This window comes from Procambarus clarkii, chromosome 6 (assembly GCF_040958095.1).
Source record: "Procambarus clarkii isolate CNS0578487 chromosome 6, FALCON_Pclarkii_2.0, whole genome shotgun sequence".
Taxonomy (NCBI): Eukaryota; Metazoa; Arthropoda; class Malacostraca; order Decapoda; family Cambaridae; genus Procambarus; species Procambarus clarkii.
In genome coordinates this window covers 29,033,727-29,049,670 of record NC_091155.1, presented here as the reverse complement: position 1 = coordinate 29,049,670, position 15,944 = coordinate 29,033,727, and the positions used below count along the sequence as shown (strand labels likewise).

Below are 15,944 nucleotides of genomic sequence, written 5' to 3'. Positions count from 1 at the left end.
TCGTTAAGAAGAGCTACCTATTTTGTGGCTACCTTCTGGTGATTCAGGGGATCAACGTACCTGCGGCCCGGTCTTTTGACCAGGCTCGCTGGTTGGTGGTCTGGTTAACCAGAGCAGCAAATCACCGTCCGCCATATAACAATCCAGAAGCTCCATGAACTGCTGAACATACAACTCGAAAACATCAGACACCACCATCACCAAGCCACCAGGGCGTGAAAACGCATCCAACACTTGCAACATTTTCCAGTGCTAGAAACACTACCAAGATGAGATGCAACCCCCCCCCCCCCCACACACACACACACACACAGAGTTGACGGCCCAAGAACCTGAATCTACCCGATGGAAACCTATAGCTTCTTGCTAGTTACTTGCATCCCCGTGTCCTCCTCACCAGTTCCCGCCCAACCCGTCTTCTTAAAATAACGTCGTTTGTCGCTCGTATGAGCGCTATAGCCAAGAAGGGACGTAATTTGAAATGAAAGTCACCGTGGTGTAGTGTTTAAGGCGTTCGCCTGGCGTTCCGCGAGCGCTTTGTCATGGCTTCGTATCCTGGCCGGGGAGGATTTACTGGGCGCAATTCCTTAACTGTAGCCTTCTGTTTAACTCAACAGTAAAATGTGTACTTGGTTGTAACAACGATTCTTCGCTGGGGGTCGTATTCCAGGGACCATAAGATTAAGGACCTGCCCGAAACGCTACGTGTACTAGTGGACTGTACAAGAACGTAACAATTCTTGTATATATGTCATAAAAAATCTATGTCATAAAAAATCGACTCACGAAAGTGATGTACTGTTCTGTGTGTCTTCCGGCTTACTCGGTTAGGTTAAGAGAGGAAACTTTCAATTAACATTTTTCATAATGTTTTGAAACCTTAGGAGAACTGCCTGCCCTCATAACCTAAGAACTCTTAACTTACTGTTTTGGAAAATAAATCCAAAATTGATATTTTAGTTTTGTTTTATTAGTTTTATTAAACTGTAATATCAATATAGCTATAGGTTAAGTACTAATTGTAATTAAGAAGCAATAAAATTATCATGCCCGAAACGCCCGAAAAAAAATTATCATAAATTATCCCTGCCCGAAACGCTTTGCGTAATAGTGGCTTTAGGCATTGTATGTACTAGCTCTATCTATAAAGCCAACAAACTTTGTAAAATCTCTTTATGTATGTACCTTACCTAAATAAAATTATTATTATTATTATTATTATTATTATTATTATTATTATTATTATTATTATTATCATCATCATCTTCAAAAACTAAGACGGTTAGGTGAGGTTGTGGTTTTCTATTCAGTTTTTCAGGTAAACTCAAATATTCACAATATATTTGACAGTACGATTTAATACTAAGTGAAAATAAGTACAATTCCTGACTGCTATGAATAGTACATAATTTCACTTATTTGTCTTCTTACATTTACCACCCCATTTTTGGAGGACGGGCTGGTCAGATGGGCGGGTGTTGGGTGGGCGGGAAGAGCGCCAAGACGCCGCCGCCACTCTCGTCCGCGCCGCCTAACGGTACACACGCTCACTAGTGCTACTACCAGCGGGTACGGCTTGGGATTTTATAATCTGCTCTTTTATTATGTAGCACATACCCATCCCGTGGGGCCCCCCCGTACCCATCCCGTGGGGGTCCCGTACCCATCCCGTGGGGGTCCCGTACCCATCCCGTGGGGGTCCCGTACCCATCCCGTGGGCGGCAGTAGAAAAGGCTACAGAAGCACATTTTTGGCCCAGAAACCTCAAAATTCATTTAGCCAAGCACGTTCCAGTCTAGATAAGCTAGTTACACAGCTTAATATTATTATAATATATATGTATGTATGTATGTATGTATGTATGTATGTATGTATGTGTGTATGTATGTGTGTATGTGTGTGTGTTTGTGTGTTTGTTTTCAAGAACTGGACCACAAGTCTCTAAGCTGAGTAATTGGCATCTGTGGCGAGTTAGCTAAATTGCTCATTTAACTAATCACGGACCCACACTAATGCAGTGGAAAGTTTACAGTCGAGTGCAGAATCTACCTTTAGTAAGTAAACTGCATATTTTGCCAAGATTTATGGTAGTATACCATTTTGAATAAACACATTTCTTGAACATTTGTAACTGAATTGTACCTGAATTCTGAAATCTGTTCACATTCAATTACATAGTGAGGTACGGCATGAGGGTAGTGAGGTACGGCACGAGAGTAGGGTGGTACGCCGCCAGAGTAGTGAGGTTAGCGTTTACTCCAGCAGGCGAGACAAACTCCCAGAGGTACTTGTAGCCAAGTCTAAGCCTACCTGAGCACGGCCATCACCAATGTTTTTCTCGCATTAATACTTGTGTGGCCAGGCGAGGCTAGAGGGAGTGTGGCCAGGCGAGGCTAGAGGGAGTGTGGCCAGGCGAGGCTAGAGGGAGTGTGGCCAGGCGAGGCTAGAGGGAGTGTGGCCAGGCGAGGCTAGAGGGAGTGTGGCCAGGCGAGGCTAGAGGGAGTGTGGCCAGGCGAGGCTATAGGGAGTGTGGCCAGGCGAGGCTATAGGGAGTGTGGCCAGGTGAGGCTAGAGGGAGTGTGGCCAGGCGAGGCTAGAGGGAGTGTGGCCAGGTGAGGCTATAGGGAGTGTGGCCAGGTGAGGTTATAGGGAGTGTGGCCAGGTGAGGCTATAGGGAGTGTGGCCAGGTGAAGGTGCGAAGGTGGTGAGAGGCAAGGTGAAGGCGAGGCTGGCCAGGTGAGAGGAATGGAGAGTAAGAGAGGTGACGAGTGGCCGGGAAATAAGAAATGCCGAGGTGTGAGTGTGAGAGAGGAGCCAGGGTTGGGGAGGGACGGGGCCAGGTGAAGGTGTACACCTGTGGAGCAGACTCCGGGCACCCAGGCGGCAGATGGTGGTGGCACACTGACGCCTTAAGACGGTGTCACACACCCGCCCTCAGAAACGTTTACGGGATGCCCTGAGACAACCACAGAACACCCCAAGCTTCCCCACAAGGTTACAGTAATTTACCGGCCTGCCAGCTGCCTCTCCTGCTTCATGCCCGCCATATTATACATAGGCAGGAAAGGTGTCGCAAGTATCCGGATTCCAAAGAATTTAAATCGCCGAACTGCGCGGGAGGAGTCGACTGTGTCCCGCCCCCCGGCCAGTCATGGCTGTCCACTTGTCACCGCCCGTTATTACCCGCCTCTGGTGCTCTCTCGCATCCCACTTACCTCTATAAACACATCCTCCCAACTATCTCTCCAAGTGACACTAACACGCATAACATGGGGGACATTATTTAATAAAATTTTCTTGAATCAGTGTTGGGGAGAGGCGCGGTGGTGAGACATGGCAACTGCCGCCTTCCTCATACCTGAGGCGGCGCTGCCAAGTCTCTGGCGCCTTGACACCCACACCTGGGTAATGGCTCCCACGGCAACGTTTAAAGTAATGGCGTGAGGTAATTGTAGCCCCTCTCATTCTATCATTATAGGGCCTACTACAATGATGGGGTAAACGGGGGGAGGGGGTAGAGGGAGAGCGAGAGAGCAATGTGGCATTTGTAGGTCGCGTTACAGTTGTACAGAGTTGGTGGTGGAGGCGGAAGTCGCGGTGACACACACGGGATCCACACTCCTATTACATTAATGGCTACTTCCCATGTTTCTCCCCTCACACCTCATTCAAACACACTCCTACTCTTAAAATTCACTCTCAATAACCCTAAAAATTATTTCTATTTTATTTATATATGTACAAGAGTTCTTACATTCTCGTACAGCCACCAGCACGCATAGCGTTCCGGGCACGTCCTTAGTCCTAATATTCCCCGGAATACGACCCGCCAAATCTTTTAACAACCAGGTACCCATTCACTGCCGGGTGAACAGAGGCTACAGTTAAGGAGTGGCGCCCAGTAAATCCTCCCCGGCCAGGATACGAAATAGGCCAAAGCGCTTATTGCGAAGCTCCCAGCGAGTGTTTTACCATTGCGCCACGGAGACCACTGTGTATGTTGACATTTTTATCGTGTAAATGCTGCTCTTCTATTTATTTACTATATCGTTAAAACATTTACAAGAGGGTAATGGGCCATATAACAATGCTTGTACTTAACAAAAGGCAGACGATGAGTAACATTAACATGGAGGCCTGGTCGAGGACCGGGCCGCGGGGACGCTAAGCCCCGAAATCATCACGATAACCTCAAGATATAACATGCCTGAAGAGTTGGTACCAACCTCACATCTGAAAATGAGGAAAGGACGAGGTTTCCCTCCGTCAGAGACCATTAGTGAAGACACTTACCAAGTACTGGTCGATGGGCTTGTCGTAGACCCGCTGGATCTTGGTGGCATTGAGGGCGTGCGCGATGTGCAGCGCCGTGCTGTCGAACCGCCCGTACTTGTAGTCACTGAACGACGAGTTGTGGCCATTCTCAGAGCCGTTCCCACTACCGCTCCCCTGAAACATCAACGTAACACAATAATGGTGAGAGGACTGACATAAATGGCAAAGAAGAGGGCCAATCAGATCAATGCCAACAGTCAAAAGAAATCGCCAGAGCACATAATTGGCAGGAAAGGTGCATTAAGTGGTTGCCGACGTTCAATAATAAACAAATGCCTGGGTGGATGGTGCAGGCCCTGGTGTGTGTGGATGGTGCAGGCCCTGGTGTGTGTGGATGGTGCAGGCCCTGGTGTGTGTGGATGGTGCAGGCCCTGGTGTGTGTGGATGGTGCAGGCCCTGGTGTGTGTGGATGGTGCAGGCCCTGGTGTGTGTGGATGGTGCAGGCCCTGGTGTGTGTGGATGGTGCAGGCCCTGGTGTGTGTGGATGGTGCAGGCCCTGGTGTGTGTGGATGGTGCAGGCCCTGGTGTGTGTGGATGGTGCAGGCCCTGTGTAGATACTGAAAGGCTCATGGAAGGAAACTGCAAAACTATCAAATATATAACACAATATCAGCCACTACTCCGCCACCGGGGGGAGCCACCGCCACCGGGGGGAGCCGCCGCCACCACCGGGGGAGAGCCGCCGCCACCACCGGGGGAGAGCCGCCGCCACCACCGGGGGGGAGCCGCCGCCACCACCGGGGGGGAGCCGCCGCCACCACCGGGGGGGAGCCGCCGCCACCACGCCGCCACCACGGGGGGGAGCCGCCGCCACCACGGGGGGGAGCCGCCGCCACCACGGGGGGGGAGCCGCCGCCACCACGGGGGGGGAGCCGCCGCCACCAAGGGGGGGAGCCGCCACCACCACGGGGGGGAGCCGCCACCACCACGGGGGGGAACCGCCACCACCACGGGGGGGAGCCGCCGCCACCACCAGGGGGGAGCCGCCGCCACCACCAGGGGGGAGCCGCCGCCACCACCAGGGGGGAGCCGCCGCCACCACCAGGGGGGAGCCGCCGCCACCACCAGGGGGGAGCCGCCGCCACCACCAGGGGGGAGCCGCCGCCACCACCAGGGGGGAGCCGCCGCCACCACCAGGGGGGAGCCGCCGCCACCACCAGGGGGGAGCCGCCGCCACCACCAGGGGGGAGCCGCCGCCACCACCAGGGGGGAGCCGCCGCCACCACCAGGGGGGAGCCGCCGCCACCACCAGGGGGGAGCCGCCACCACCAGGGGGGAGCCGCCACCACCAGGGGGGAGCCGCCACCACCAGGGGGGAGCCGCCACCACCAGGGGGGAGCCGCCACCACCAGGGGGGGAGCCGCCACTACCAGTGGGGAGCCACCACCACCAGGGGGAGCCACCACCCCCGGGGGGAGCCACCACCACCGGGGGGAGCCACCACCACCGGGGGGAGCCACCACCACCAGGGGGAGCCACCATACAGTACCCAGGCCACAGTGACCTCCGTGAAGCACCACCTCCACAAGACGAGGCCAAGACCCGTACCCTGGTATAGGGGGACCTGAGGACGAGCGCGTCCCCGTCTAGCGAGGGTCGTCCTCCGGGTCGTATCTGGTCGTTGACGAACTGAGCTGAGCGGGGCACGTTGAGGGCCGACCTGATGCCCACCGCCTCGCCATCCAGGTGCCCCGGGCCCGGCTTGGGCACGTGAGACGAGCAGTACACCTCCTTGTCATCCTGCAAGACAAACACACGATTAGAAAAATGTATATATGCGGATATAACAGCATAAGACCAAAACACAAAACATCAGTTTATTGATAGTTGCGAGGCGGGACCAAAGAGCCAAGGCTCAGCCCCTGCAAGCACAACTAGATGAGTACATCATAAATAAGCCAAGAAAAACACCTTGCATGAAAAAATATCATTAAAACATGTACAATGAAAGTGAACCTGAATAATGCGAACGAAAATATATTAATATTTATGAAAAACTGAAACATGCGTACTCAAAAAACATTATTTAACAATATCGACGATGATATAAGCCACGATTCCCGCCGTATAAACCTTCAAATGATTTTTGGCGGGAGGCGCCGCCAGGCTGGTCAACAGGTGACTCATCCCGGCCTCCACCTCCCTGGGCGGAGTGGGGCGGGGGGAGGCTGGTCAACAGGAGGTAACGGCCTGATTACCGTCAATGACTGGTCGCCTCCACTCGTCAGTCCCTCCACCCACGGCTCACCCCTCGCTGACAAAGGGTGAGGAGGGTCCATCCAACACTAGTCTTCCCTATAACACATCACCGATGGGAGTCGTGACCCCCACACCGCTCAAGGTGTAAACCACATTTGATATGGTGGTAACCACGATCCCCCTCATCTATCATGGTACAAACTACCCTCTCCCACACCGCTCATGGTGTAAACCACAATACTTTCATGGGGATCCCTTGTGAGGGTAGTCAGGGTATAATCACTGAGGCCATCTTTAACCTTCGGAGAGGAGGCAGGGGAACCAGGTTTATGTTTAAGGCCGAGCGAGAAGTGAAGTAGTTTCAAGGTACAGTGAGATAGACTATCGTCTCAGGCAGGTAGTGAGAACGAGAGCAGACCCAGACGAGGAATGGTCAGGAGGGTGAATATCGCCCCCAGACGATTGCAGACATCAAAGAGCTAAGCGGTGGAGAAGCTACGCAAGTGTGATGGCCTGCAACCGACAGAACGGCAACTGCGCCCAAGAAGCAGGGTCCAGGAGATGAATCTCGCTCTGCAAGCACAAACGAGTGAGTACATTTAGGCGAACGCGCACGCGGGTACGCAAATATGTCAGAGGAAGGGTGGAAACACAGGTCAGAGACACCAAAGGAACACGCTGCGTCAGGTCGCAGAGGAGCGAGAGAAGAGAGGGAGCTGGTGGACGTGTCGAGGTTTAAGGTTTGGAAAAGGCTGTGGAAGTGAGGAAGGGAAGAATGGTGTGGGGTGGAGGAGTGTGACCTAATGAAGAGAGACAACCTTGATGTTTCAGGTTGAGGACGGCTTGCTTAAATTTGTAGTGCAGGCAAGATCGGGAAAGGCAGGGTGGGCATCACTGTAGTTGATGCAGTGAGCGTGGGGAGAATAACACTCTGACCGACAATGGTAAGAGGTCACCATTGGGCACCACCACACAAGGGGCATACTGACACCTCGCTACTACTCTGAGGTTCCATACCCACATTTCCAGCATCTGTTGCAACATGCGAGAAGAGTGGGTGCATTTCTGCATGGTTCATCTTGCACCAGCATGAGGTACCAAAGACGGAATGTTCTGGCTATCAGGAGGAACCTTAACACGAAGGAAACAAACAACAGTGACCGTGAGGAGGCCGACTGTACGTATCAACCGGTTGGATAGGATACCTTTTGGTTTCGAGGACGTATTTAATGTTTTCATGGCAGTCTTGCGTTCCTTGTACCCAGTCAAACGTGCGGAGGAGGGAGGATGACGGTAACAATGCTGGCATTGAATTGGACATTTTTAGAGACCCAAATCTGAGTTTCATAAGTACGGGACAGAGCAGCAAGTCCAGGTGGGCTTAAGTGTAACCTGTGTATCCATTGTCAATAAAGTGTTTATGTATGCGCAAGGTCATCAGGGCGGGGATGTTCATCGCGACAAACTTCAAAATATTTAGACCGCGTAGTAAGCCAAACAAATCATAGTACGAAGCAGCAGTTGAGGGAAAACATGCGCGTTCACTTGCAAGGACAGCACCATGGGCCCCCCAGTAAGGAGAGCAAAAAGTGCAGTTGTAAACCAATGATGGATTCTCTCCAGGTGACTAGGTAGTTACCACCGGGGACTTTAGAGTTGTCCCTACTGAGTACGTGGGGCTGGGGACTGGAGGAAAGGCAGGGTGAACCATAGACGAAGCTGGATCGGAGCCCAACACGGCTATAGAGCCCGATCTTTCATTACGTGCAACTCAAAGGAGGGAAGGGCCTGGTTGCCTGCTTTAAGAACCTGACTTTGGGAAGCGAGTTTGTTTACTATATGCATTCTATTTAACAAGTGTTTGGTCCCCAAAGCCATTGGCTACCACGTGCCAGCGTAGCAAGGGAGACTGAGCACTGGTCGATGTGGCGAAAAGTGCGTAGTCCCAAGCAGGCTCCTCCTCCTCCAACAGAAGAGTCCTCCTGCATTGAACATTCTCCAACAACAATGCAAAGCTATTTTTTTCCTTTGTACCCCAGCCTGGACACCCAAACCAACCTCTAGGAGTGGCCTCTCACAGGCGACCCCTCCGGCGAGTGGTCCAATCACCCAAACAGGTCTCTTATATACATGGCTTCTTCATACGTACAACAGGTTTCACTACCAAAGATCACATTCACTCCAAAAACTCTACGACTAACGGGTTATTCATGCCCGTGCCACCCCAAGGCTTGCTTAATCTTCATCAGTCACCGTACAACAGCCAGAAGCGGGGCCCGAGGCAAACCCTACCCGTCCCTACACAACATTCATGCAACGTGTGTGTTCATAAGGAGCCCCACTTGCAACATTCATGCAACGTGTGTGTTCATAAGGAGCCCCACTTGCAACATTCATGCAACGTGCGCGTGTGTTGTGTAGTCAGAGATGGTGGCCACCATGGCTTATGTCTGCAATATTATCACATCAGTCACCACCCACCACTAAAACCATCCACATTACAACTGGACGTTTGGCACTGTATACATTTATTGTGTATCCCTTGGCTAGTTAGTCTCTCACTTATCAACACCTTCAGCATCTTGTAATTTAATAATTACAAAAACCAAAATAGTGAACTGCACCCACACCTGTAGTGACTTGTGCAACACGTGTGGCTGCTCAGGGTTAACAGTCAGTGTTGGAGCACGTTTTAAAAACTTTCAAGAAATAAAGATATATAACATGTAGTGTTTTAATACTTCTGGAATCCGTAAATGGAATCGAACGATTGTAACCCATCTGCAGTCTCCCTCATCTCACAATGCTCTGGTGTTACATTACTGCCTTACTAATAATGCTTCTCACCATTTTCCTTAGCATGGGTGTGTAATTAAGAGGGCGGCAGTTAAGTTCCCATGACCAGGCGCTTAACACTAGCGCGCCTTGCGCTAGTTTCCTGCCACTTTGTGCTCTGCTCGCTTATTATGACGTGTTGAATATCAGGTCATGGCAAAGCGGGTTGGTAGACTGGTGATTATGGCTACTGCCAGTTTGGTCCCGTCGGTGAGTAAATATTCAGTTTCTCTAAACACTTGTGTGGCAGGTGGATCATCCAGCTAATACTGAATGTGTACATTTACTGTTAGGTCAACACAGGCATCAGGGCAACCGTGCCTAAACGTCTCTAAACCTACTTACTACCAGGTGAACACGGGCATTATACGTGAAAGAAACGCGCTCAACCATTTCTGGCCCCGCCGGGATTCGAACCCGGAGTTCCCGATTGCGAATCGAGAACGAAGCCGATTATACTACGCGGATCAAACATATATATGGTAACACCATGAAGGGAATATTGTCTACGTCCTTGGCACCCAGGACCCTTAGTTGTGTGCCAAGGACGTAGACTATATTCCCTTCACGGTGTTGCCAAATAAATGTTCGATCCCGGTAGTATAATCGGCTTCGTTCTCGATTCGCAATCGGGAACTCCTGGTTCGAATCCCGGGCGGGCCAGAAATGGTTGAGCGCGTTTCTTTCACGTATAATGCCCGTGTTCACCTAGTAGTAAGTAGGTACCCCAGGGAGTTCGTCAGCTTGTTGCGGGGTTGCATCCTGGGAGAGTCAGCAGCTCGACCCTGGGGGAGGACCTTGATATAAGCCTAACATGTAAATATACACTGGCTGCCTGTCCCCCGACACAATGACATCATCATCATCTCAGACCACTTCATAACATTATTTTGGACGTCCCAGTCCATGTTTATTGTGAATTGTAGAAATGTTACTGTCGCTGTTATCTATTTTTCAACGACCTCCGCCGGTCGGGAGTTAAATCCCCGTCTGACGACAACATCCGGTCCACATTACTGCCACACAGGTCGTTGGGGTCACTGTTATTAGTGTCACCTTGCAGTTGTCATTATTTAATCATGCCAATTAACCTTGCTGCTTCCTGGCCAACTGACACACCTACCAACCTTGTCCACCTAGTTTAGATTCCAGCGATCAACAGTCCTGCGGCCCGGTCTCCATGATGGGAGACCTGGTGGGAGGCTGTTGGACGCGGCTGCTCGCAGCCTGACTGTATGAGCCACAGCCTGATTGATCAGGTATTCCGTGGTGTTTGTCGAGTACTCACTTGAACACCAAGAGGTCGGCCAGTTATGCTCCTGACGTGTAGCCCGGGGGGGGGGGAGCACTCCAATTGATGTTTGGATTGTTCAAATTACCTACATTTACATTCTCGTATTGTATACCTGCTTTCAATGTATAATACAACAGGGCATCATCATGCCTCTTTATCACTTACATGGTCTCTACACAACTCTCCACCTCCTTTTGTCCAGATCATTGCAACATTCGTAGGTATGTGTTGCAATATGTCGCACCCTGAGAGGTGTGTTGCATGTGTTTCACTCTGCCCTCCACAGGTATAGGATGTTTTAGTTACACTATCACAGCTTCTCCGCTCCACACCACCTTCCCCGTCACCCTCTACTATACACCATCATCCCGCTCTATAACAACAAATAGGACAAAGAAAATCAACAGACATGGGCACGTAACGACACACTACAAGAACACTTGACACCACTTGACATGGGCACGCGACACAGGGGGCACGCGACACAGGGGGCACGCGACACAGGGGGCACGCGACACAGGGGGCACGCGACACAGGGGGCACGCGACACAGGGGGCACGCGACACAGGGGGCACGCGACACAGGGGGCACGCGACACAAGGGGCACGCGACACAAGGGGCACGCGACACAAGGGGCACGCGACACAAGGGGCACGCGACACAAGGGGCACGCGACACAAGGGGCACGCGACACACAACCTTCTTAATCACAATAAACACACTGCTGGACATTTTCCTCCTTTGCTTCAGGAAAATAAACTCAATACGCGAGTCTACTGAGCGGGCATTTACGTGACCACTTAAGATATCTGTATATTTTTCCTGGATCATAGCGGCTTTGTATTTATTAAACACTTTACGAGCTTAGAAACTTTACAACCCAAGGTTATTATAATTATAGACAACCTCGTACCGCTTCAGAGCTCATAAGTGTTGATCACATACAACCTCAGCCGTCATGACTGAGGAAACATGTATAGCTTTCATAAGTGGATACTTAAATGATTGATGAGTCACCTGAGTAACCAGGGAGTCACTGGTGAGTCACATGTGATTAGTAAAATAGGTAAGTGGGCTATTTTACTCTAACGTGTCAACACGTGACATGACGTCACGTATTGGGAGGGGCCAGAGGTGTGGCCCAGGGCGTGACGTCACGTGGTGGGAGGGGCCAGAGGTGTGGCCCAGGGCGTGACGTCACGTGGTGGGAGGGGCCAGTGTGGCCCAGGGCGTGACGTCACGTGGTGGGAGGGGCCAGTGTGGCCCAGGGCGTGACGTCAACATAGTAAACAAAGAAAATCTGATCTGCAACAAAACCCGATTTTCTCAATTCTGCACGACTAAATTTCAGTGTTTAGAATTGAAAGTTTGAAAAGTGCGAACTACACAGAAAACGGAGGAGACTGTTGACAAACACGAAGACAACTTACAGCCAAACTGAACTAAAAGCTGTGGATTATAATAATTGTAGGACTTCACCTTTGGTCCATCTATACGACTTTTTTAATGAGTGTATGACTTGTGCAGGCTTGGTCATGACCGTGGGAGCCATGAGTCATAGTTCTCTCCCACAGTCTGTGAGAATGGTGTCATGCGCGCCCGAGACGCTCCCGCCACATGTGCAGCCTGACGACCCGTCACATGTGCAGCCTGACGACCCGTCACATGTGCAGCCTGACGACCCGTCACATGTGCAGCCTGACGACCCGTCACATGGGCAGCCTGACGACCCGTCACATGGGCAGCCTGACGACCCGTCACATGTGCAGCCTGACGACCCGTCACATGGGCAGCCTGACGACCCGTCACATGGGCAGCCTGACGACCCGTCACATGTGCAGCTTGACGACCCGTCACATGTGCAGCCTGACGACCCGTCACATGTGCAGCCTGACGACCCGTCACATGTGCAGCCTGACGACCCGTCACATGTGCAGCCTGACGACCCGTCACATGAGGTGCTCAGGTTAGGTGTAATTAATCACATGCAAGATCGATCATACCGAAATGGAGACCCCCCCCCCGTGCTACACACCTGAAGGCCATGCAGGTAAGGGATCACACAGGGAAGGCCCCCCCCCCATGCTACACCTGCTGGGCCCGACAAGAGTCACAGGTGCTGCTGGTAACATATTTAGCGTATCGCTCAATATTACGTCAACTACACTTTCCAGCAGTTAATGTTGCATATGATAACCACACGAAACAGTTATCAGAAAGATATATATATATATATATATATATATATATTCATACATACATACATATATATATATTCATACATACATACATATATATATATATATATATTCATACATACATATATATAAGAGAGAGAGAGAGAGAGAGAGAGAGAGAGAGAGAGAGAGAGAGAGAGAGAGAGAGAGAGAGAGAGAGAGAGAGAGAGAGAGAGAGAGAGAGAGAGAGAGAGAGAGAGAGAGAGAGAGAGAGAGAGAGAGAGAGAGAGAGAGAGAGAGAGAGAGAGAGAGAGAGAGAGAGAGAGAGAGAGAGAGAGAGAGAGAGAGAGAGAGAGAGAGAGAGAGAGAGAGAGAGAGAGAGAGAGAGAGAGAGAGAGAGAGAGAGAGAGAGAGAGAGAGAGAGAGAGAGAGAGAGAGAGAGAGAGAGAGAGAGAGAGAGAGAGAGAGAGAGAGAGAGAGAGAGAGAGAGAGAGAGAGAGAGAGAGAGAGAGAGAGAGAGAGAGAGAGAGAGAGAGAGAGAGAGAGAGAGAGAGAGAGAGAGAGAGAGAGAGAGAGAGAGAGAGAGAGAGAGAGAGAGAGAGAGAGAGAGAGAGAGAGAGAGAGAGAGAGAGAGAGAGAGAGAGAGAGAGAGAGAGAGAGAGAGAGAGAGAGAGAGAGAGAGAGAGAGAGAGAGAGAGAGAGAGAGAGAGAGAGAGAGAGAGAGAGAGAGAGAGAGAGAGAGAGAGAGAGAGAGAGAGAGAGAGAGAGAGAGAGAGAGAGAGAGAGAGAGAGAGAGAGAGAGAGAGAGAGAGAGAGAGGGGGGGGGGGGGGGGGGGGGAGGGGGGGATGGAGGGAGGGGGGGGGGGAAGATGTGCACATAAGCTAGGCTTTAGCTCCCTTAAAAACTATTTAAATTTTATTTTGTGTTAATTCTTAGTTAAATATAAAAGACAGGTGGAGAACCACTGTGGAATGATTAATGTGACACGCTCAGCCTCCCCGCCTTCCACCACCACCTCCCATCATTCACAAACTTAACTCAACATCTCTATTCATATTTGAACACTTGTTTACATCTGTAAGTGCTTTCAACATAAACTTGCAGTAATTTGATCGGCTCATTGTGAGACACACATTGACAAGAACATCTAAAGTTATTTACCTTGCACAAATGCAACTATGACCAGCACACATTGTCAGAAACGTACAAGATGAGCCACATATATTAACACCTTTCTTTTGGATATTATATAATATTCTCTCTGGAGGAAATTGGTTGTTTCGCCAAGTTAGAGCGTCTTATTCACCAGCTGGATCCTTCAAGATATTTGTGGAGCTGGAGGTGCATTCCACCTCCTACCACCAGCCTCTACCCAAAACTTATAAACGAGGGTCTTCCTTAAAGTCACTGAACCCCAGATAACTATCACAAAAAAAAGAAAAAGTCAGCAGGGATGGATACCTTGGAGATGAAGTTGTGGACATTGTAAGATGCTGAGGTGACTTTGACCAGGGCAATAACTGCTGAAGCAGCAGTCCTCACTCCTCACGTTCACTCAAGATTTGCTTGCACAATATTACGTCAGTATTGCACATCTTCCCGGAAATAATTTTTTGAAAATCGCATCGGCTTTTTATTAAGTAATTCATAATATCCAATACCATTCATTTGTTTATACGTTATCGAATTACATCATCACATATTGATGTGTCACCCTATATTTACGAAATATTATATATGATATACTTAGGAAATATATTGCATTAATTGTTTCAGTGCAGCTGTGTACCTTGCTATAATTGTAAAACAAAATATTGTAAATTGCTTTCACGTTCCTAAATGGGGCTAAGCCACATGAAGTTATCTTAGGGTTAGTTAGGGTTAAGTTCTCATTAAAATATTGGGAAAAGTCTTGTGTTTGGTGTTGATCACCCTTGTCCTCCTTATATGAAGTCTTATTATAATACACATGACAGCATTTTATGCTTATAACCATAGCCTAATGCTGTATCTTGGCTGTATATTATCATATGAAAGTGGGATATAATAACCCTGTCGTAGCTCAGTCGATTAAGGCAGTGTCTGGGATGCTCCCGGACGCAGGTTCGAATCCTCGTCATGGCCCTTGTGGATTTGTTCGTAGGATTGAGCTGTATGCATTTATTACACTGATCACTAAGTACAAAGTGAACCCGTTTATAGGCACAAGACTAGGGCAGTGCCAGGTGCTGAGGGAAGTAATTGTGGAAGACTAGAGCATCGTCTGTGTCACAGAACATTCAAAAGTTCAGACATACCCGACAGGATACCAATACCAAAGCAAACATACATCAGACGGAATCATTCAGACGGTAAAATGTAGTTTCATTATAAGAATTAACAGTGATAAAGTTAGTGACAAACATACAAGTGCAATACTTGTTTAGTGTGCGAGTAATTAACACCAACCACAAGACGAGAGACCGTCAGCAAGAGAGAAGCTTCGTCAAGGTGTCATCAAGCCATCAAACAACTCCCAGGGTCTCAGCCAACACATTAAAGATAATTGGTTATATCAGGTGTTCTTGCCAGAGTCAGGGCCCGTAACTAGTTCATACCCCCCTCGTTTACAGCCAGTTACCTGGTTGATACCTGGTTGATAGGGTTCTGAGAGGAGTTCTACTCCCCAAGCCCGGCCCGAGGCCAGGCTTGACTTGTGAGTTTGGTCCACCAGGCTGTTGCTTGGAGCGGCAAGCAGGTCCCCATACCCACCACAGCCCGGTTGGTCCGGCACTTGGAGGAATAAATCTAGTTTTTTTTGTTGCCATGGGTGAACACACATGGTAACCAGATAACCCTCACTCCAGATAACCAGATGCCAGTCTTCATCACAACTGTTAGATCATCATTAAGTTGTATTATATTGAAGACAAGTAATTTTAGTAAATAAAAATAACCAACAAAGGGTTCGGTGTGGGCTTGTGCTTGCAACTGAAGCTGAATTCCTGGGACTTGCAGCCACCGAGTGTTTCAGGCAGACCGGTTCAAGACTAGCCAAGTGTCAAGGCCTAGGCTGTCTTTGTATTTAGCCAAGCAAAACACACACCGTCCAATGTTGTACTTA

General features: G+C 49.8%; 1 protein-coding gene across 1 annotated transcript in view; it reads right to left on the bottom strand.

Moving 5' to 3' along the window:
• Window positions 1-15,944, bottom strand: part of Hil (peptidase hillarin) — a 77,476-nt gene that overhangs the window by 32,610 nt on the left and 28,922 nt on the right. The window contains exons 3-4 of the mRNA XM_045736039.2: window positions 5,884-6,075; window positions 4,294-4,449 (exon numbers count right to left, since the gene is read on the bottom strand). Of these exons, the coding sequence (XP_045591995.1) occupies window positions 4,294-4,449; window positions 5,884-6,075 (348 nt within the window). The remainder of the gene's footprint in view (window positions 1-4,293; window positions 4,450-5,883; window positions 6,076-15,944) is intronic.